This window comes from Sphaeramia orbicularis, chromosome 1, assembly GCF_902148855.1.
Source record: "Sphaeramia orbicularis chromosome 1, fSphaOr1.1, whole genome shotgun sequence".
Classification (NCBI taxonomy): Eukaryota; Metazoa; Chordata; class Actinopteri; order Kurtiformes; family Apogonidae; genus Sphaeramia; species Sphaeramia orbicularis.
Window position 1 is genome coordinate 57,415,418 of NC_043957.1, and position 19,709 is coordinate 57,435,126.

General features: G+C 34.3%; 1 protein-coding gene across 4 annotated transcripts in view; it reads right to left on the reverse strand.

The window, feature by feature from the left end:
• The window catches only part of rptor (regulatory associated protein of MTOR, complex 1), a 435,324-nt gene that overhangs the window by 195,446 nt on the left and 220,169 nt on the right, over window positions 1-19,709 (reverse strand). For all 4 annotated transcript variants that reach the window (XM_030142949.1, XM_030142930.1, XM_030142940.1 and 1 more), the window contains exon 11: window positions 4,410-4,485. In XM_030142949.1, the coding sequence (XP_029998809.1) occupies window positions 4,410-4,485 (76 nt within the window). The remainder of the gene's footprint in view (window positions 1-4,409; window positions 4,486-19,709) is intronic.

Sequence of the window (19,709 nt, forward strand, 5' to 3'; positions counted from 1 at the left end):
AATATGTGTATTATTGTACTGTATTATTATAACCTTGCTTTTGACATCACTTAAAATTTTTTACACAAAGTTATGCAAATTACGGCATTAGATTAAAAAAATATATTAAGATTTTGTTTTGTTGATCATTTGTTAGATTTACAGTTTCATCCCTGCAGTTAAAAGTGAAAAGGATGGACCAGTGTTCTCCAGTATTTCCAACTCTAGTATCTGTTGTCTGTCCTAAAAGTTGCTAAATCATGTAAAAACCTAATTTGCATAATTATAAATGTGCATGTAATTGTAATAAACAAATGTAGAAGAGGAACAACACAGCGGGAGAGACAAAAAGTGAGTATAAAAACTCCCTAAATATGTTTAGAACTACAAACAAAGTATGCCAGTGTTTTGTTTTTTTTTAAATTGTCCCAGTTCCAGCCGTCCTCCTTTATCTGGGCTTTGGGACCGGCCAAAAGAGACACTCTGGAGGAGTTACTTAAGGTAGCTATTTATTGAGTTGTTTAGAATGTTTTTGTTTCATTTTTAGCTTCATTTGCTTCAGTTTGGTTTGATTTTTAACCTTACAGTTGATTTAGGAGACGACGACCAGTCACAGTAAAACATGAACATTTTTAACCGTAACATGTTAAATTTACAGTCGACATTAACAATCGAAATGCACACGATGGTGAAAAATGTCAGTGAAGTGATTTATATTCAACGTGGTGATTTATTTTAGGCAAACAATGATACGCACTTTCCTGTCAGAGTCTCCAAAAGTCTCCAGTAACACCAGAAAAAGGTGATAGATTTGTCACTAGTTGCATTTTTGATAAAGACTCTCCAGAGCAGGGCTGTCAAACTCATTTCAGTTCAGTTCCACATTCAGCTAAATTTGATCTGCAGTGGGCCCAACCAGTCAAATAATAACAGAATAATATAGAAATAATGTCAACTCCAAACTTTTCTCTATGTTTTAGAACAAAAAAAGTAAATTTACATTATGAAAAGGTTTACATCTACAAACAATATTTTCAAAAGATGTGAATAACATGAACAAACTGAAAAAATAAGTGTAATTTTAACAATATTCTGCCTCAGTTTATCATTTACACATGTACATCAGAACTTACAGATCACAGTGGATCTACAAACACACAAAACATTTAATAACAGACAGAATATTGGTAAAATTGTACTTATTTCGGTACCACTTTAGAATACGTACACAAAATGAAGCATTAGTTAAGCATTAACAAATACTGAACTCATCACTTCTAAAGCATATTTATGACATGAATACTCATTAGTATATGGTTTATAAGCACAGTTATAAATGTTTTACTCATCATTCGTAATCATTCATCATTCACTCATGCAGTTTGTTTGATAATCCCATGTGCTGTCTTTCCTTTGTTAGAATAACTGAAACTTTTGTGAGTCTTTAGGCATTTCCAACCTTTAAATCTCATTTGTAAATGCTTTATATGTCACAGATAGTCCACACTTCAGATGAGCTCACACCATAGATTTAATTAATGAGTAGTAAGTGCTTTAGAACTACCTGAAATAATGAACTCCTGTATTAAGAACTGTTTATGGGACATCTATTAGAAAATAAATGTGTGAGTTAGTATAAAATACACACTAACATATTCACTAACCATTAGTACATGTCTGAATAATAAATGTTTAAATGCTGAATCCATAATTTATAAAGTATGAAAATACAGTCATTAAGCATATTGTAGATGAGCTTTTTAATGGTGAGTAAAACAATTATAACTGTGCTTATAAACCATATATTAATGAGTATTCATGTCAGAAATATGCTTTAGAAATGATGAATTCAGTATTTGTTAATGCTTAACTAATGCTTCATAGTGTGTACTTATTATAAAGTGTTACCTTTAGTTCTCTTAAGACATTTCAGGTTGTTCATATTTGTTCAGGTTATTTACATTTTTTGCAAAATTATATTTTGTTTTAGTATAAATACATGAAAATATTTACATTTACAAAGAGAAAAATTTGGAGTTGTCATTATTTATATATTACTATGATAGTATTTGACTGAGTCCTGCCCACTTCAGATTGAATTGTTCTGAATGTGGAACCTGAACTAAAAGGATTGTTAATATCTTCAGTGTAATTTTTGCATTTCACAAATTCATCCCAAGGGCCGGACTGGACCCTTTGGCGGGCCGGATTTGGCCCCCGGGCCACATGTTTGACACCTGTGCTCTAGAGGGGTCTGAAAAATCCCTAAATATACTAACAAAATGGAACAAAGTTAGAAACACTGACTTTTGCAGCTGCAAACAGACCGTGGGTTTAAATGACTGTGACAGAGAACATAATTTTGTGTCATTTAAAGAGAAAATGTCTGTTTTAGCATTGAGTCATCTTCTCAAAAGATGCTAAAAGTTTCCAAACAAATTTTAAAAGTAGCTACATTTGTTGATAGGTGCTTTTTTGGGGGAAAAAAACAAAAAAAAAAACTTGCTAAGGGAATCTGAAAAGTTGCCAAATCTACCAACAAAAGTGCTAAGTTGGCATCAATGCTCTTGTCATTGCTGATGCACAAGTACATCAGGGTCAATGTAAGAAAACTGCCTACACTGTAAAAAAAAAAAAAAAAAAAAAAAAACAGGAAAAAACCTGTATTATTCTGGCAGCAGAGGTGCTGAAAAAATATTGTAAAAGAACGGAAAATAACCATCTCATAAAAACGCAGTAATTTTCCATAATTAGAATACAGTTTTTTGCCTTAACTTTACATGAGATTTTACATATTTTTTTTGACTTTTTAACGTTTAATGAAGAATATTTTCATGTATTAAAACAATCAAATTCCCTATAAATATATATAGAAATAATTTCCAGTGACACTCAGTTGTCCAATCCACTGATAAAAACTGTATTTGGACAGTTTATCAGTGCTTATACATGTTATACATTCACAAAAATACATTTATTTAACATTTTTGTTGTGAAACCTCCTGTAATTACACAAGATATTTGTCAATTAACAAACAAGTCTGGTTCAACTGACAGAACAAATACTTCTTTAATGCTTAATTGTCAGTAATTTTATCTCGTTTCATTATTTTTTTTTACAGCATTAAACTTTAAATTAACAGTTTAATCTCATAAATAGAAAAGAAATATTTGTAAAATTGTAATACATTTGCAAATGTATTTTAACTATTTTTCTGTGAAAAAAGAAAAAAAAATAATAATTTTTTGGTTATTCACAGTTACAGATTTTTCATGTTATTTTACATTTGACATGTAAAATCAGTCTATTTTTGTCATTTCATTGATATTTTCCTGTATCTTAAAAATACAGGAAAAATCTGTAAAATAAACAGTGAAAAGTAAATAAGTAATATACATTAAAAACTTCACAATTCGGGAGAGTACTCATAATTTGAGAGGTTTTGGAGATTTCGTATTACCCAAATTTGGAACCACTCGTAAACGCTTTTGTTTGTATGTGGAGGGAAACTTTGGAACAGTTTGGACATCCAACACAAGCAACGGCAAAACATCCACCGATTTAAACTGCTATACAAAAGTATGGTCTGGTCCCAGTGTAAAGATGGAGGGTCTTAAAACTGATGTTCCATAAATACTGTGTCTTAAATGTTCATGTGTGCTTGTTGTTCCTCATGTAGTTGGTCTGTGTCGTCCATTACCATCTGCTGTTGTTCTTACCATCTGTTCTTTACCATTAGTGCTATTGTAGTTTGTTTTTTTTTTTCTTACCATTGCAGGTATGTAATTATTGCTGTTCTTTACCACTTTTGGTATTGTAGTTTTTTGTTTTTACCATTGTTGGTCTGTAATTATTATCACGTAAGTTGACAGTTTACTGTTACCTGTGGTAACACCACCAGGAATGTACTTTGTTTCTATTTTTTTACACACATTTTGGTTATGCGATGTAAATACTGTCAAATGAGCTTATTCTAATTTGGTACAGGCCTATTTTGTTCTGTTTTGTTCATTGTTCTGGCTCGAAGTCAAAGGACAGGAGTGAGTATTTAAAAGTTATTATGTTCAGTTATTTGAAAATGAGAATGGGGGTGGGATTAAATAAGTTTTTCTTCCTCCCACTCCTTTTCGAGTATAAATGAATGATTTTTTTTTTTTTTTATTTTGAATTTGCATGTATTCCGTGAATGCTCGAAATACACAAACAAACAAAATTCTGTTAAATTACAGATTTTTTTTTTTTTTTTTTTTTTTTTTTTTTTAACAGTGCAGGAAAAAGAACGATACATATTTTTTGTGTTTCAGACCGTGCACATATTTCCTGCCTTCTCTTATTTATTGTGAATAAAGAGACTGTGAATTAAATATGCCTGCTCTTTACAACTGACCAAAGGTGGCCCAAGACTTAAACACAGGGCGAACACACTTACTCTGAAGGCGGTGCCCTCTTCGATGATGGTGGGTAGCTGAGAAAGGCAGATGTCCACGGCCAGATCCCACGCTTGCCTGGAGAGGAGCAACACATGCACGGACACACAAAACACACAGCATTAGCACAACAACGGCCTCTGTGTTGTGGGAAAGCAGACATATGCGCTGTAACTCCTTTGACTTTCATTGTTGTGTTGGAAGCAATAAAAAAATCTATGCATTTGAGAATGTCATCTGATTCTTTTGTTTCCACTTAACCCATCGTTCACATTTTCCTCAGCTCAGGTTCGCCCTTCCTCTGTGCACATACACCTCTATATATTCCAAGCCTGAGGTCTACCAGAGGGCAGCGAGGAGCCTTTAATCCCTTTCTAAACACCAGCGCTCTCTCATGGTCATCATATCTTATTCATGGGGTTATGTAACACGTATCAAACCTTATCACAGCTCCTCTATTCTCTCTCCGTCTTTTTCCGGCTCCTTGTTTCCTGGCTGTAAATTGAGCTCAGTGCCTCGACGGGGCTTTTTGCTCGCAGCGCAGGTTATGGCAGAGCTTTGTTCCCAGCTGAAAAGTGATGCTGAATGAGTGACATGGGGTGCACTGATGATCAGCGAGCGGGACAAAACCCTCTAGGTCACAGGTGTCAAACATGAGGCCCAGGGCCCAAATCTGGCCCACCAAAGGGTCCAATTTGGCCCCGGGGATGAATTTGTGAAATGCAGAAATTACACTGAAGATATTAACAATCAAGGATGTTAGAATCGTTTTAGGTCAATTCAATCTCAAGTGGGTCAGAGCAGTAAAATACTATCAGAACTAGAAGCACTCGGAGAGCGCAGACCTCCGCCAAGGCTGATCAGTGGGCCCCCCTGTGGGCCCCCCCGCCCCCGAATACCACCAAATTTAATCATTTCTTCCTTATCCCATTTCCAACAAACCCTGAAAATTTCATCCAAATCTTGTACACTAACAATCAGTGGCCCCCCCTGTGGGCCCCCCCACCCCCGATCACCACCAAAATTTAATCATTTCTTCCTTATCCCATTTCCAACAAACCCTGAAAATTTCATCCAAATCTGTCCATAACTTTTTGAGTTATGTTGCACACTAACGGACAGACAAACAAACAGACAGACAAACAAACAAACAAACAAACCCTGGCAAAAACATAACCTCCTTGGCGGAGGTAATAACCTAGAAAGAAGGAAAACTACACATTTTTCTCTTTATTGTAGTGTAAAAAAAAAAGTGAAATTACACAAAAATGTTTCCATTTACAGACTAGCCTTTTGCAAAAACTGTGAATAACCTGACATTTTTTAAAGAGAAGTCTGTGGAATTTGAACAATATTCTGCCTGTTACTAAATGTTTTGTGTATTTGTAGATCCACTGTGATCTGTAAGTTGTGATGCGAATGTATAAATGATAAACTAAGGCGTAATATTGTTAAAATTACACAGATTTTTAGGTCATTCACAAGATTCACTACACTAACTCACGATTAGCCAAGATTTATCCTTCTGTAAGTGACGAATGTGGCCGATGCCATCTCTCTCCTGCCGATCACTCACATATGTTCTGGTCATGTCCTCACTTGGGACCATTTTGGGCAGAAATATTTAACACACTAACTGAAGCATATGGTTTTTTTGTTGCTCCTAATCCTATCACTGCAATTTTTGGTGTTTCTCCTGCTTCAAATGTACCGAAAGCGCTGAAGCGGGCTATAGCATTTACCACACTCTTAGCCCGAAGGTTGATTCTACTTAATTGGAAGGTCTCCCATCCCCCCCTCACATGTCCGATGGGTACGTGAGGTGCTTTACAATCTTAAGGTTGAAAAGTTGAGATTTTCTCTTAGAGGTTCAATTAAATTATTTCATACCACTTGGGATCCATTTTTACGGTATTTCAATTCTTTAAATTTTCCTCAGAATATAGATGATTGAGCATCATTGAGAAAGAGGGGAAAGGAGAGGAAACGAGGGAATGAGAAATTATGTGTAGTCTTTTTCTTTCTTCTCTTATTTCTGTGTACTATGCTAATTCTTTACTTTTATGATTTGAGTTCCTTTATCATTACTTATGGTTTCTGTTTTTTTTGGGGGTTTTTTTGGCCTGTGGGTTGGGTGGGTGGGAAGGGATGGGTGTTGACAGTCAGATATGTTACTCTTGATTGTGCATTGACTGCTACGAATTGATATGTCTGTCGTGTTCATTGAAAATGTTCAATAAATATAGTTGGGAAAAAAAATAATAATTACACAGGTTTTTCTTAAGAATTTTCAGGTTGTTCATATTTGTTTACGTTATGTTCAAGTACGGTTCGCAGATGTAAACATTTTCATTACAGAATTTTACTGTTTTCACTCAAAAACAGAGAAAAAAAACTTTGGAGTTGACATTATTTATAAGTTCTTATCCTATTATTTATATTATTTTACTGGTCCAGCCCACTTTAGATCATATTAGGCTGAATGTGGCCCCTGACACCCCTGCTCTAGGTTGAAAGTAATGATCGATGGTTATGTTAACGCAGTGGTTCTAAATCTTTTTCTGTGGGACCTCCCTTTTGGAGGACGAAAAATCTCCAGGCCCCCCTCAACCCTAACAACACTGTAAAAGTGGTGCAATTATAACTTTTATTGAAAGAAACATCAATACCGTAACAATCCTTATTTTCTTTTCCTTCAATTATTTGTTGTGCAAATTAAAAGTAACTTAGATTTTTGTCAGAACAATTTCATTTCATTCATTAACCCTTTCATGCACGAATTATGAGAACCTTAATCAATTTTTTTTTCCTGAGTGTTTTTATTCCTCTTTAGGCATGACAAAAACAATGCGACTGAAAATGTTCTTCAGAAAAATAAATACAAAAAATAAATAAAATTTAAAAAATAAAATAAAATAATAATAATAATAATAATAATAATAATAATAATAATAATAATAATAATAATAATAATAATAATAATAAGAAGAAGAAGAAGAAGAAGAAGAAGAAGAAGAAGAAGAAGAAGAAGAAGAAGAAGAAGAAGAAGAAGAAGAAGAAGAAGAAGAAGAAGAAGAAGAAGAAGAAGAAGAAGAAGAATGAAAAAAAAATTCTTATGAGCGTATTTTTCATGAAGTTGCAAAAGTGTCCACCCAGCTGGACACCACACGTTTAATTTCTGACGCACAGAAACATGTATTTACTGATAAATTATGTGAAAACTATGGGGAGGGCTTGTGATTCTGGGGGTTTATGCTACATAATGTTACCAATTCATGCCAGAAAAGATATGTAGTGTCTTAAAACTTTAATAAAGATATGTGTAAAAAAACAAAAAGAAGAAAAGAAAAGAACAACAAAATCCATGAATATACAAGAGAACAGCTGTAGAATAACTGTCCACTGGAGTGACCACTATGCATGAAAGGGTTAAGATCCCCATTAGCAACTGATGATTCAGTTGCTCTTCTTCCTGGGGTCTATTCTACATTACATTACAATTTTAATTATTTTACATTAACCCTTTCATGCATAGTGGTCACTACAGTGGACAGTTATTCTGTTCTCTTGTATATTCATGGATTTTGTTGTTTTAGTTTCATATCATCCAACACAATACACTGCAAATAATAACATTACTGTAACTTTGCTGTTCTTGATAAACCAAATCTAACATGTTTGAGTGTAAATCAATTCCTTGTTATCGTTATCAGGCTGTAATTAACAACAAATTTTTTTTTGTTTTTTTTTGGCATATTATCTCCATGAAGTGACTAGTATTGGAGTTCACTACAAACAAAATGTTAAGGATATTTCTTTCTTTTTTTTTTTTTTTTGTCGTTTTTGCCATTAGTAAATAAAACTATGTCTGGTCATTAAAAAACTGTGTTTCAATTCAATTCACACACAAAAAAGTAAAAAGTCTTGTGCAAAAATCCCAACTGAAAAAAATAGCCCCAAACATTTTAAATATCCATAACTTTTTGATTGTAGTGTATGTTAAAATGTGAGAAAACATCCAATTAGCAGCATTTAATGTTTTTATTTCATAGTTTTCACACAGTATATCAGTAAATACATGTTTTGTTGCTTTAAAAATTAAACACACATTTTTGCAACTCCATGAAAAATAGCTTCATAAAAAAAAAATTATAATAATCTCATTGTTTTTTTAAATGCCTAAAGAGGAATAAAGAAAAAAATCTTGATTAACGTTCTCATAATTCATGCATGAAAGGGTTAATCTTACACCATTCACACCCACACACACACACACACACACACAAACAGGACATATACAACAGCCCAATGCAATTAAAATAAACAAACAAAATAAGTACTATACATTCGTACTCCTTCACCAACCAAGAGCTGTCTGATACAAATCATCAGACATCTTTCAATATTAGCAATACTCATTCCATTTCATGCCTGCTGTGTAAACAAAAAAAGTTTTAATTTCTTTTGAAAGCATTTTCTATTATTTTCCAACAACAAAAACCCTGGCAATCCATTCCATGCAACCGCGGCCCAACATAGAAACAACATGGAACAATACAAATAAACCCAACCAGACTGCTCCCTGAGACAATATTTTTCCAAATAAAAAACAGGAAATGTGGAATTATCTTACAACTATGACAGTAAAGTTCTTTTTTTTTTAGAACAACATACAAATTTTGGTAACAAAGACGAACCTTTTAACAATATCAGTGGCTACAATGTAATATTATTTTTTTCACATCAAACTGAGAAGAAACTCTGGAGTCATTCTTTCTTGTCGGTTCTTCTGCTGTTATTATTTGACTGTAGATCAGATTGGTCTGTATGTGGAACTGGAACTAAAATGAGTTCCACAGCCTTGACTGTGGAATTTTTGCGCTTTGTAAATTCATCCCACGGGCCGGATTGGAACCTTTGGCGGGCCACATTTGGCCCCTGGGCCGCATGTTTGAGAGCCCTGCTGTAAGGCTACTTTACCTGGCCTGAACACACGGTTGAACACATTAATTTTCTTGCCTCAGGAAGTTTGCCGGCATCAATGGCTTGTCAACAAATGTGCGAGTATTACCGAGATACAGATTATACGACAGTTGCGACAGACAATACCTATTTTTGACTTTAGGGGGACCCCGTGAGCAAAACTTCCATGGTGTTGCTTTAATTCAGTGAACATGACCATCTCCTTCCAGGTCCATATATGAACACACACACATTCTAAATATTCTATGTTTCCATTGCACTTATTCAGTTACCTTTTATCAGTACACTACTTCAACCCTTTCATGCACAGTGGCCACTACAGCGGACAGCTAGTCTACAGCTGTTCACCTGTATATTCATGGGTTCCATGGTTTTAGTTCCATATCAGCCAACACAGTGGACGCTTATGCATCATCTCACACACTGCAATTCAGACCATTACTGTAACTTTGCTGTTCTTGATAAACCTGATCTGCAGTATCATGTTTGAGTGTAAATCAGTTGCTAGTTGTTATCAGACTGTAATTAACAGTTTTCTGAAGCAAAAATATATATTTTTTTGCATATGATCTCCATGAAGTTACTAATAACTACTACACTGGTCAACAACAAATTTATTGTTTCAGTTTTTTGAGCTGATTTAGGATAATTTTGGTGTGCTGAATCCAAAAATCACATTAAATTTGCTCAATCAGGTCAACTTTCTGAACTATGCTACATATTGGCTTTTTAACATTTATGGGCATTTTCACATCATATGATACAAAATTCTTTCATATTTCTTGCAATAAACGAGTTCTGAAGATTTTACTTTTGCTAATTTATGATTAATGTTTTTTTTAATATTACAGGTGAATGAAATGGCTTCGACTAGAAGATCTTGCAAAAATAAGCCTGACGTATTCTGCTACATCTGCGGTGAATACACCATTGTACCTAACAGGAATCAAGTCACAAGTTTCATAAAGTGTGCTTACCAATGTGATTTTGGTATTAATTATTATATTTTGTGAGAAGATCACATTTTTCAAAATCAAATTAGCAAAAAAAAAACCTGACCTGATTGAGAAAAACAGATGTCAGTGTTGGATTTAGCGGTGGAAAATGGTCCTAATTCAGTTGAAAAAACCTAGACAACTTGCAAAAAACATTTTTTTGTAACCCAGTGCTATCATTGTATGCTAAAATGTAAGAAGACATCAAATTAGCTGCATTAAAAATGCTTCTATTTCATAGTTTTCACACAGTATATCACTTTCTGATATTGCATTTTAAATACATGTTTGTTTGCTTCAAAAATTAAATTCACGATGTCCAGCTGAGTGGACATTTTTGAAACTCAATGAAAAAAAGATTCACTAAAAAAACTTCAGTCGCATTGTTTTTTCATGCCTAATAAAATCATTCCGGAAAAAAATCTTGACTAAGGTTCTCATAATTCATGCATCAAAGGGTTAAGTTAAAACTTCTCCCATGGAAAAAAAAAATAAAAATTTTTCAGCTGGTACACATCCAAAGCTAAATAGAAAAATATATGAATTCATCTGGAACTGCAGCAGGTAGAATATTCAGGCTCCAAAAGGCTTAACAGTGCATAACACTAAATTACTGTATTATTAACGACAGATGCTGGATTTCTCTGCCATGTAGGTTCTGGATTTAGATAAATTACATCTTTAACTGTGATTGAAAACTCTTGGCTGTGCACACTGACTACACCAAAAGTTGAGGCCAAAACCTTCTACATTTAGCAAAACAGGACTCAGCATTTTTGCAAGATGACATGGTTATTTTCTTCCTATATTAACTAATTATCACTATTGGTGTGTGAATTATGTAGGGCTGGAATCAGAAGACTGCGGGCCGTGCTAGGCATGAAGTCTGGAAACAGAGCAAACAGCTTTCCTAAACTACATCCAATACCATCAACAGAACAAGCACTAGAAAAAGTTTGATCTTCAGTTGAATAAAGTAAAGCTCTAAAGATGTCTTTGCTGTAGACACTCAGCACCTAAAATTATTATCCAATTAGTTCAGAGAACAAAAGTCTTTTAACATCTATGAAAGCCTGGCTGCAGCTAACAGAAAATGTCGAATCAAAGAAATGACTTAGAGGTAAATTTGAAAAAAAAAAAACAAGCCCGTCTGTGTTGCTTTGAAGACTTCTGTAAATGAAAGTGAAAAACAAGGCTCCAGACTGCACCTAAAAACACCTTTTAATTACACTTCTGGTTAAATGCATGTTAGACTTACTACATAGCGTGTCTTAATTGCGTGAAAAAAATACACTTGTCAATATTTGCTTTCAAGGTTATCATCAAAAATATACAGATTACTGATTTTTTTAAAACAAGGTGCAAATGATTTACAAGAAAACATGAGAATGATGTAAAAGAGTTGACGAAAATGACGGAACAAGACACAGTATATTTCAGAGCCTGTGCTGTTACTTGAATAAAGACGTAGAATTAGCCCTTCTATAAGCCCTACTGTTATACACGACTTAAGAACTGTTTTTAACCCTTTCATACATGACGTCCACATTTGCGGACACATAGTTTAAGCTCACTTTCCAAAGGGTTATAAAGGCAATACTCTCCAAACCTCATGGGGGCAGTCTCTATAGACCCTGAGCAACACAATGAAAAAAAGTCTAATCTAAGGCTACGTTCAGACTGTCGACAAATTTGGCCTAAATCTGATTTTTTTCTCTACACTGTAAGCCCGGATAAGTAGAGTGTACTCCGAAAATTTGAGGCAAGTGATTGCACTTAAATGATTTGAGTAATGATCGACTAATCAACTGGTTTAAGTAGGTTCAACTTTAATGCTAAAAGTATTGAACTTAAACTATTAAGAAGAAAACACTAAAAGACAAGTTACTTGTACTTTAAATCTGTTGTAAAATCAACCCCACTATTTTCTGAATTGCAGCCAGATTAATTTATCATTGATTAAACAACTTTTTTTAAGTTAATCAAAGTCAAAATCCTATTCCTGACCAAAATAGTTATGAAATTATTCAACTTAACATATTGTAGCATGACTGGAGTGTTGGCTCAATGTCATTTACCAGTACAGGAAGTGCTTTTAATTTGAAAAGACATTAAGATTTCCATTGTACAATAATAGTCTTAGATGAACAGTAAAGCCATAGTTCTTCCTCTGGCTCTGACTCATGGTGCAGCTGTACAAAAGTACAAAAACAAACACAAAAAGGCCAATAAACACTGACATACACACATTAAATCCAAATTAACACTAACACCACAACCCCGCTGAACCCCTGCACAGAAAAAGAACACATTTTCAACAACATGCCCAATACCCACAATGCAATGCGAAGATAAAAAGGTGTGGTCATGACTAAAACTTGGTGATTTAATTCCAATCAACTTAAACTTTTTTGTCCTTTCAACTATGTCTACAAATTAGTAGAATACACTGAACATTTTATAGTAACATCATAAAACTTAAATCACTTAAGTGCACTGTAATTAAAGCATTTTAGTAAATACAAATTCCGGGCTTACAGTGTATGTGACCTGTGTCCGATCTATTAAAGACAGTTTGAACAGCTAAAACCAGTTTCTTCAAATCCAACCCAGGCCACTTTCATATGTGGTCCTAAATTCGACATGTATCCGATGTTTTGCAATACGACTTCAATCTGAACGGCCAGGTCACATTTATCCAACCTTTACATCACTGAAATGCAACAAATATCCCTCCATATTTAATTCCGTGAACACAGCATGAGCCTGCGTGGTCACGTATTACGTCAGGACCTCTTCTGTGCATGTGGGTCGCTTCAGGGTCGCAGTCAGTTCAGACTCAAAACTGACAGAAGTCGCATTTAATGTAGAATATGAACGAGCACACACACAAAAAAAAAGGATTTCACCAAAAAATCCTCATTGTGCATTAAGATGTGCTGTCTGAACAAAGCCTTAGTTTTAGAATTTTGACTACTCTGTGATCTCATAAAGTTAACCTTCTAAGACCCAGCTTTGGGTTTTCTGTCCACGTTTGTGGAAAAGAGTTTCACAGCTTTATACAACCCCCTCCCCAAAAAACACCCAAACTGTCAACTGCAAGAACCATTCCATAAAAATGTATAAAAATGCATCTATAAAAACTGTTGCATCATGATGTTTTCAATATAGGCTTTAGGTTTAATTTAAAAAAGCTGAAACTTGTATTTTCACGGGTCTCAGGAGGTTAAATATCCTCTTAATAAAACCATATTAAAAAAAAAAAAAAATCATAATGCATTTCAACTTCAGCCTAATTTTGAGTAATAAAATCAACCTGAAAAAAACTCTAGATACTTTTTTTCATAGGATTAAAAACACTCAAGGAACATTAAAGGAGCATGAAAACCTCTTCTGATTTCTGATCTAAAAAAAACCAAACAAACCCAACAACAACAACAACAACAACAAAAACAGGTATTAAAAGCTATTTCCATGGGTTTCGTAACATTTTGGATATGGAATCAGTGTGGAGATATTTGCCAACAAATTTCCATTCCGCCGGTGTTTATGTAATCCAACGGTGAGGAAACGAGCAGATCGAGAGCTGTGATCAGCAAAGACACGTTCAGAGGCAGGAGGCTGCCACTCTGTGTGAGATGACAGCATTAGCTCAGGAGGCGGCTGCCAATACCAATGAGTAACTCATCACCAAAACCTGTGTGAGTGTGTGTTCGATGACGGGACAGCTGACCAACAGAGGAGTGAGGAGGACCAGCTGGCGGCTGACTAAGCTCTTTTTTCCTGTCGCCTGCAGAGACTGGTGCAGCGTCGCACTAGCAAACACACATATATAGATACCACTAGTGCATACACACCCACTCTGAACCGGCCCACGAGGGAGGAATCGGCCCTGGGTGGATCTGCTCTGCACCGCTCCACCTTATCTGAATAACAACTGCTGCTCGTTTGGTCCCAAACACTGATCAACAAGCCCTGATCTGCTTTAGTTCCCCCTCTGCATCCTCCTTTATGTACGCTGGCCCAGAGGTGCAACAGCCCAGAAAATTATACACTGTAAGAAGAAAAAAAAAAAAAAAGACAACAGCCCAGAAAATTATACACTATAAGAAAAAAAAAAAAAGACAACAGCCCAGAAAATTATACACTGTAAGAAGAAAAAGAGAACAGCCCAAAAAAGTATACACTATAAGAAGAAAAAGAGAACAGCCCAGAAAATTATACACTATAAGAAGAAGAAAAAAAAAAGACAACAGCCCAGAAAATTATCCACTGTAAGAAAAAAAAAAAAAAAAAACAGCCCAGAAAATTATACACTATAAGAAGAAAAAGAGAACAGCCCAGAAAATTATACACTATAAGAAGAAAAAGAGAACAGCCCAGAAAATTATACACTGTAAGAAGAAAAAGAGAACAGCCCAAAAAAGTATACACTATAAGAAGAAAAAGAGAACAGCCCAAAAAAGTATACACTATAAGAAGAAAGAGAACAGCCCAGAAAATTATACACTGTAAGAAGAAAAAGAGAACAGCCCAAAAAATTATACACTGTAAGAAAAAAAAGAGAAAAGCCCAAAAAATTATACACTATAAGAAGAAAAAGAGAACAGCCCAAAAAATTATACACTGTAAGAAAAAAAGAGAACAGCCCAAAAAATTATACACTATAAGAAAAAAAAGAGAAAAGCCCAAAAAATTATACACTGTAAGAAAAAAAAAGAGAACCGCCCAAAAAATTATACAGTATAAGAAAAAAAAGAGAACAGCCCAAAAAATTATCCACTGTAAGAAAAAAAGAGAACAGCCCAAAAACTTATCCGCTATAACAAATAAAAGAAAACAGCCCAAAAAATTATCCACTATAAGAAAAAAAAGAGAACGGCCCAAAAAATTATCCACCATAAGAAAAAAAAAATGAGAACAGCCCAAAAAAATATCAAGTATAAGGACAAAAAAAAGAGAAAGCCCCAAAAAATATCCACTATAAGAAAAAAAAGACAACAGCCCAAAACATTTTCCACTATATATTTTAAAATAACTTTATTTTTAGTGCATCGACCTCCACTTCCGGTGGGTTACGTTCGTTAGCATTAGCCACATTAGCTGAAGGCCTTAAAAATTTTCAGCCTACGCTTTTATTTTTTGTGGTGGCCTTAATTTTAAAGCAAGAGACCTTTTGGGTAAACAGCGCCCCCTTAATTGAAAAGGTGGATGATGTTTTTTGTTTTTTTTTTCTTATAGTGGATAATTTTTTGGGGGCTGTTCTCTTTTTTTTCTTATAGTGGATAATTTTTTTGGGCTTTCTCTTTTTTTTCTTTTTAGTGGATACTTTTTTGATGTGTTCTCTTTTTTTTCTTATAGTGGATAATTTTTTGGTCTGTTCTCTTTTTTTTCTTATAGTGGATAATTTTTTGGTCTGTTCTCTTTTTTTTCTTATAGTGGATAATTTTTTGGGCTTTCTCCTTTTTTTTCTTATAGTGGATAATTTTTTGGGCTGTTCTCTTTTTTTCTTATAGTGGATAATTTTTTGGGCTTTCTCTTTTTTTCTTATAGTGGATAATTTTTGGGGCTGTTCTGTTTTTTTTCTTAGAGCAGATAATTTTTTGGTCTATTCTCTTTTTTTTTCTTATAGTGGATAATTTTTTGGGCTGTTCTGTTTTTTTTTCTTATAGTGGATAATTTTTTGGACTGTTCTCTTTTTTCTTATAGTGGATCATTTTTTGGACTGTTCTCTTTTTTCTTATAGTGGATAATTTTTTGGGCTGTTCTCTTTTTTTTTTTTCTTATAGTGGATAATTTTTTGGGCTGTTGCACCTCTGCCCCCCCCCCCCCCCCCCCACTTAAATCCTGGGTGTTATTTTTCTTTTTTTTCTTGGCTTTTATCTCTTGGCACTTTCATTTCTGTGTTTTTCCGTTGCCTTCTTCCACTTTTAAAACACCTCTCTGTTGTATTTTGTCCTTCATTACAGCAAGTGCTGCAGTGAAACAAAATGCAACTCCACTTTTCTTTGCTGGAAAAAAACAGTGCAGTATAACACCCCCCCCCCTCAAATCTAAAATAATTGGAAAGAAAGACTATTGCTTGCTTAAGGAGCAAAGGAACAGTATTCTTTACAATAACTGATGCCAGGGTGTTACACAACAAGTCTCTCCTCCAGGCAGAGTGTGTTTTTTTTTTCCTAACACAAGCCAGATAATGAGTGGGAGAGATGGAGAGAGGCATTTATAGAAGAAGAAGAAGAGGAGAAACAATAGATAGTGGGAGAAGTGTTTGTGTGACTAAAGGGAGATAGATGATGGGATAATATTTTTTTTAATGCAGCGTGGAGGAGCATGTGCAGCCGATGGACACTGGGGAGGCTCGTCAACACCTCTGTGATTCCACGCACTGGTAGTAATAATTACAACACATGCAACGCTGAAAGGTCTGCAAGTACTGTTAGTGCTGCTCTGAGGCGGTGCCATTAAAAGAATGTAAATACTGTGAAAACCAACGACCACGGACAAGTTAGCAGGGGTCAGCAGGGGACGCCGGAAATGGAGAATGACTATTATATCATATGGAAGCACATACTACAGCCACTGTACTGTAGTACCTCCAAATTATTTATTTCTTGTTATCTCCTGTTCACAAGGGACTAGAACCGTCTCTGGATCTGTGGTCATTTGTAATAATTGTGGAGGTTGTCTATGATCTGAATCCTGTGCCAATCTACCATGTCTCTACTTTGCAAAGTACAAATTCCAGAACAAATTATGTCCCCCATTTCTGCAAACTCAGAGGTTCCTGTGATCACAGTTGTCCCACACTGTAAAAAAAAAAAACAAAAACTGTAATTTAACAGAATTTTCACTGTTTATTTTAAAGATTTTTCCTGTATTTTAAGATACAGGAAAATATCAATGAGTGTGATTTTACACGTCAAATGTAAAATAACATGAAAAAACTGTAACTGTGAATAACCATAAAATTTTCACTTTTTAAAAGACATTTTTTTCTTTTTTCACAGAAAAATACAGTTAATATACATTTGCAAATGTATCGTAATTTCACAAATATTTCTTTTCTATTTATGAGATTAAACTGTTAATTTAAAGTTTAATACTGTAAAAAAAATCATAAAACAACATAAAAGCATTGACAATTAACTGTAAAAGAAGTATTTGTTCTGTCAGTTTAACAAGACTTGTTTGTTAATTGACAAATATCTTGTGTAATTACAGGAGGTTCCACAACAAAAATGTTGAATAAATGTATTTTTGTGAATGTATAACATGTATAAGCACTGATAAACTGTCCAAATACAGTTTTTATCAGTGGATTGGACAACTGAGTCTCATTGAAAATTACATATATAGTTATTTATAGGTAATTTGATTGTTTTAATACATGTAAATATTCTTTAATAAACATTAAAAAGTCAAAAAAAAAAAAAAAAAAAGCAAAACCTCATGTAAAATTAGGGCAAAAAACTGTATTTTAATTATGGAAAATTACTGTATTTTTATAAGATGGTTATTTTCCGTTATTTAACATTATTTTTTTCAGCACCCCTGCTGCTGGAATACCATTTTTTTACTTTTGTTTTGTTTTGTTTTTTTTACAGTGCATGCAAATTGGAATTTCTGCAATTTAGTGAGAATAGATGCAGTTTTTGTTTCTGCCCCTCTGCAATTGGTGAAGAAAGTTGTGCAAGTGTTCCAAAGGGAAATCCTGGAAGCATGGATATTCACTGAAAGCCCAAACTTAAACCCTTCAGAAGAGCAAAATCTCAAAAGATGATGAGACGGATGACAAACACGGGTTAAGTCCACTCAAAATGTCCCCATGTGGTTTGGTCGACTGGGTTGTGTGAAGGGCTGCAATGGTGGAGACAGGGTTCACATAATCAAGAACGTGATTATTATTGTCAATTTTAAGCAAAAAAAAAAAAAAAAAACTACTAATGCGCACTAGAAATACATAAGACAACTGAACTCCATTAAGATCATCTCCATAACTCATGCTCGTGATATTTTTTACTGTTTTTTTTTTTTTTAGTCATAGGACAAAACCAAATCCAGTAAATTGAACGACTTTTTATGGAACACAGTCTTATGTAACAAACCTTTAACTGCTCAGCTAATCGATGAGCTGTTTGCTGCATCTTCCAGATATTCAGATTAAGTGTTAAACACATCTAGAGCAACAGGAAGTATGGACTGATGAGGAGAGTGAATCACTTCTTAGTTATTTTAGATAGAAAATAACAACAGGACACTCTGCTCCTTCTACTCTGTTAAATAGAACCATCTAGATTACAGTGGCACCTGTTGATGACACAACGCAACCTTAATTATTGGTTCCAAACCAGTTTTTGGAGATTTTTCATATTGTTTTTCAAAAGATCACATCATATATGCCCAACCTCTTACAGACACACAACTGTTATTCGGCTTTGCAGGACTTGCCCTGCACATTATGTTTGACAGTTTTCATCTCAGTGTTTTCTTTTGCAAATTTACCATTTTATCTTTCACATTTTTTCTTGTAAACTTCTAAGTTTGATTCAGACAACATTTAAGTTTTTTTCTTTTCTTTTTTTTTTTAATATCCCCTTATCCCCCAAAATATAAATATAAAAATAAATACATATAACTATACAAATAATATATTACAATATAAAACACAGTCAAACTCATGTGTGACCAATGAAATGCTTGGATATAGGACTAAATGTTTTTCTCTTGCCATTATTTTTAATCTAAATCTGCATGTTTATCAGAGCCAGAGATGTCCATCATGTCTCTCAGAGTATTTTAAAATCCCCCAAAGGAAACGTGTTATGTTGCTTCTTTCAATGAAAGGTCGGCATGTTTGGCTGCAGGTTCCGTGCGTGGGTGGTTTAAGGTTAAAGCAGCCGTTCTGCTCTCGCTGCACAAACAACCTGTCTTATTTATGTCTGCATCACACTCTGGTTGACAAGGCTTCTGCCATGGATGGGCAAAAAAAAAGACCAAGACTGTCAACATAAAATAAGTAAAAAAAAAAAAAGAAAAAAAACAACAACAAATAAATCATCCTTCAGAGTTACATTTATCGTGAAGTGTATGCATATGTTCAAGAGAAGAAACATATAAAAACTCCTACATATTTTGGCTCACACTTTCTCTGCAGCATCTATTTGCAGAATGTGTGACAGTAATAAAAGCATTCTTTCTTGTTTTTCTGTTTACGTGGTAAACATAACTTGAGATGTAGAATAACCGTCGACTGTTTACTTGGCTGGTGTAAAAATAGCCCTGACTGTAAGGTGTTAAAATGAGTTAACCAGTGCTTTATAC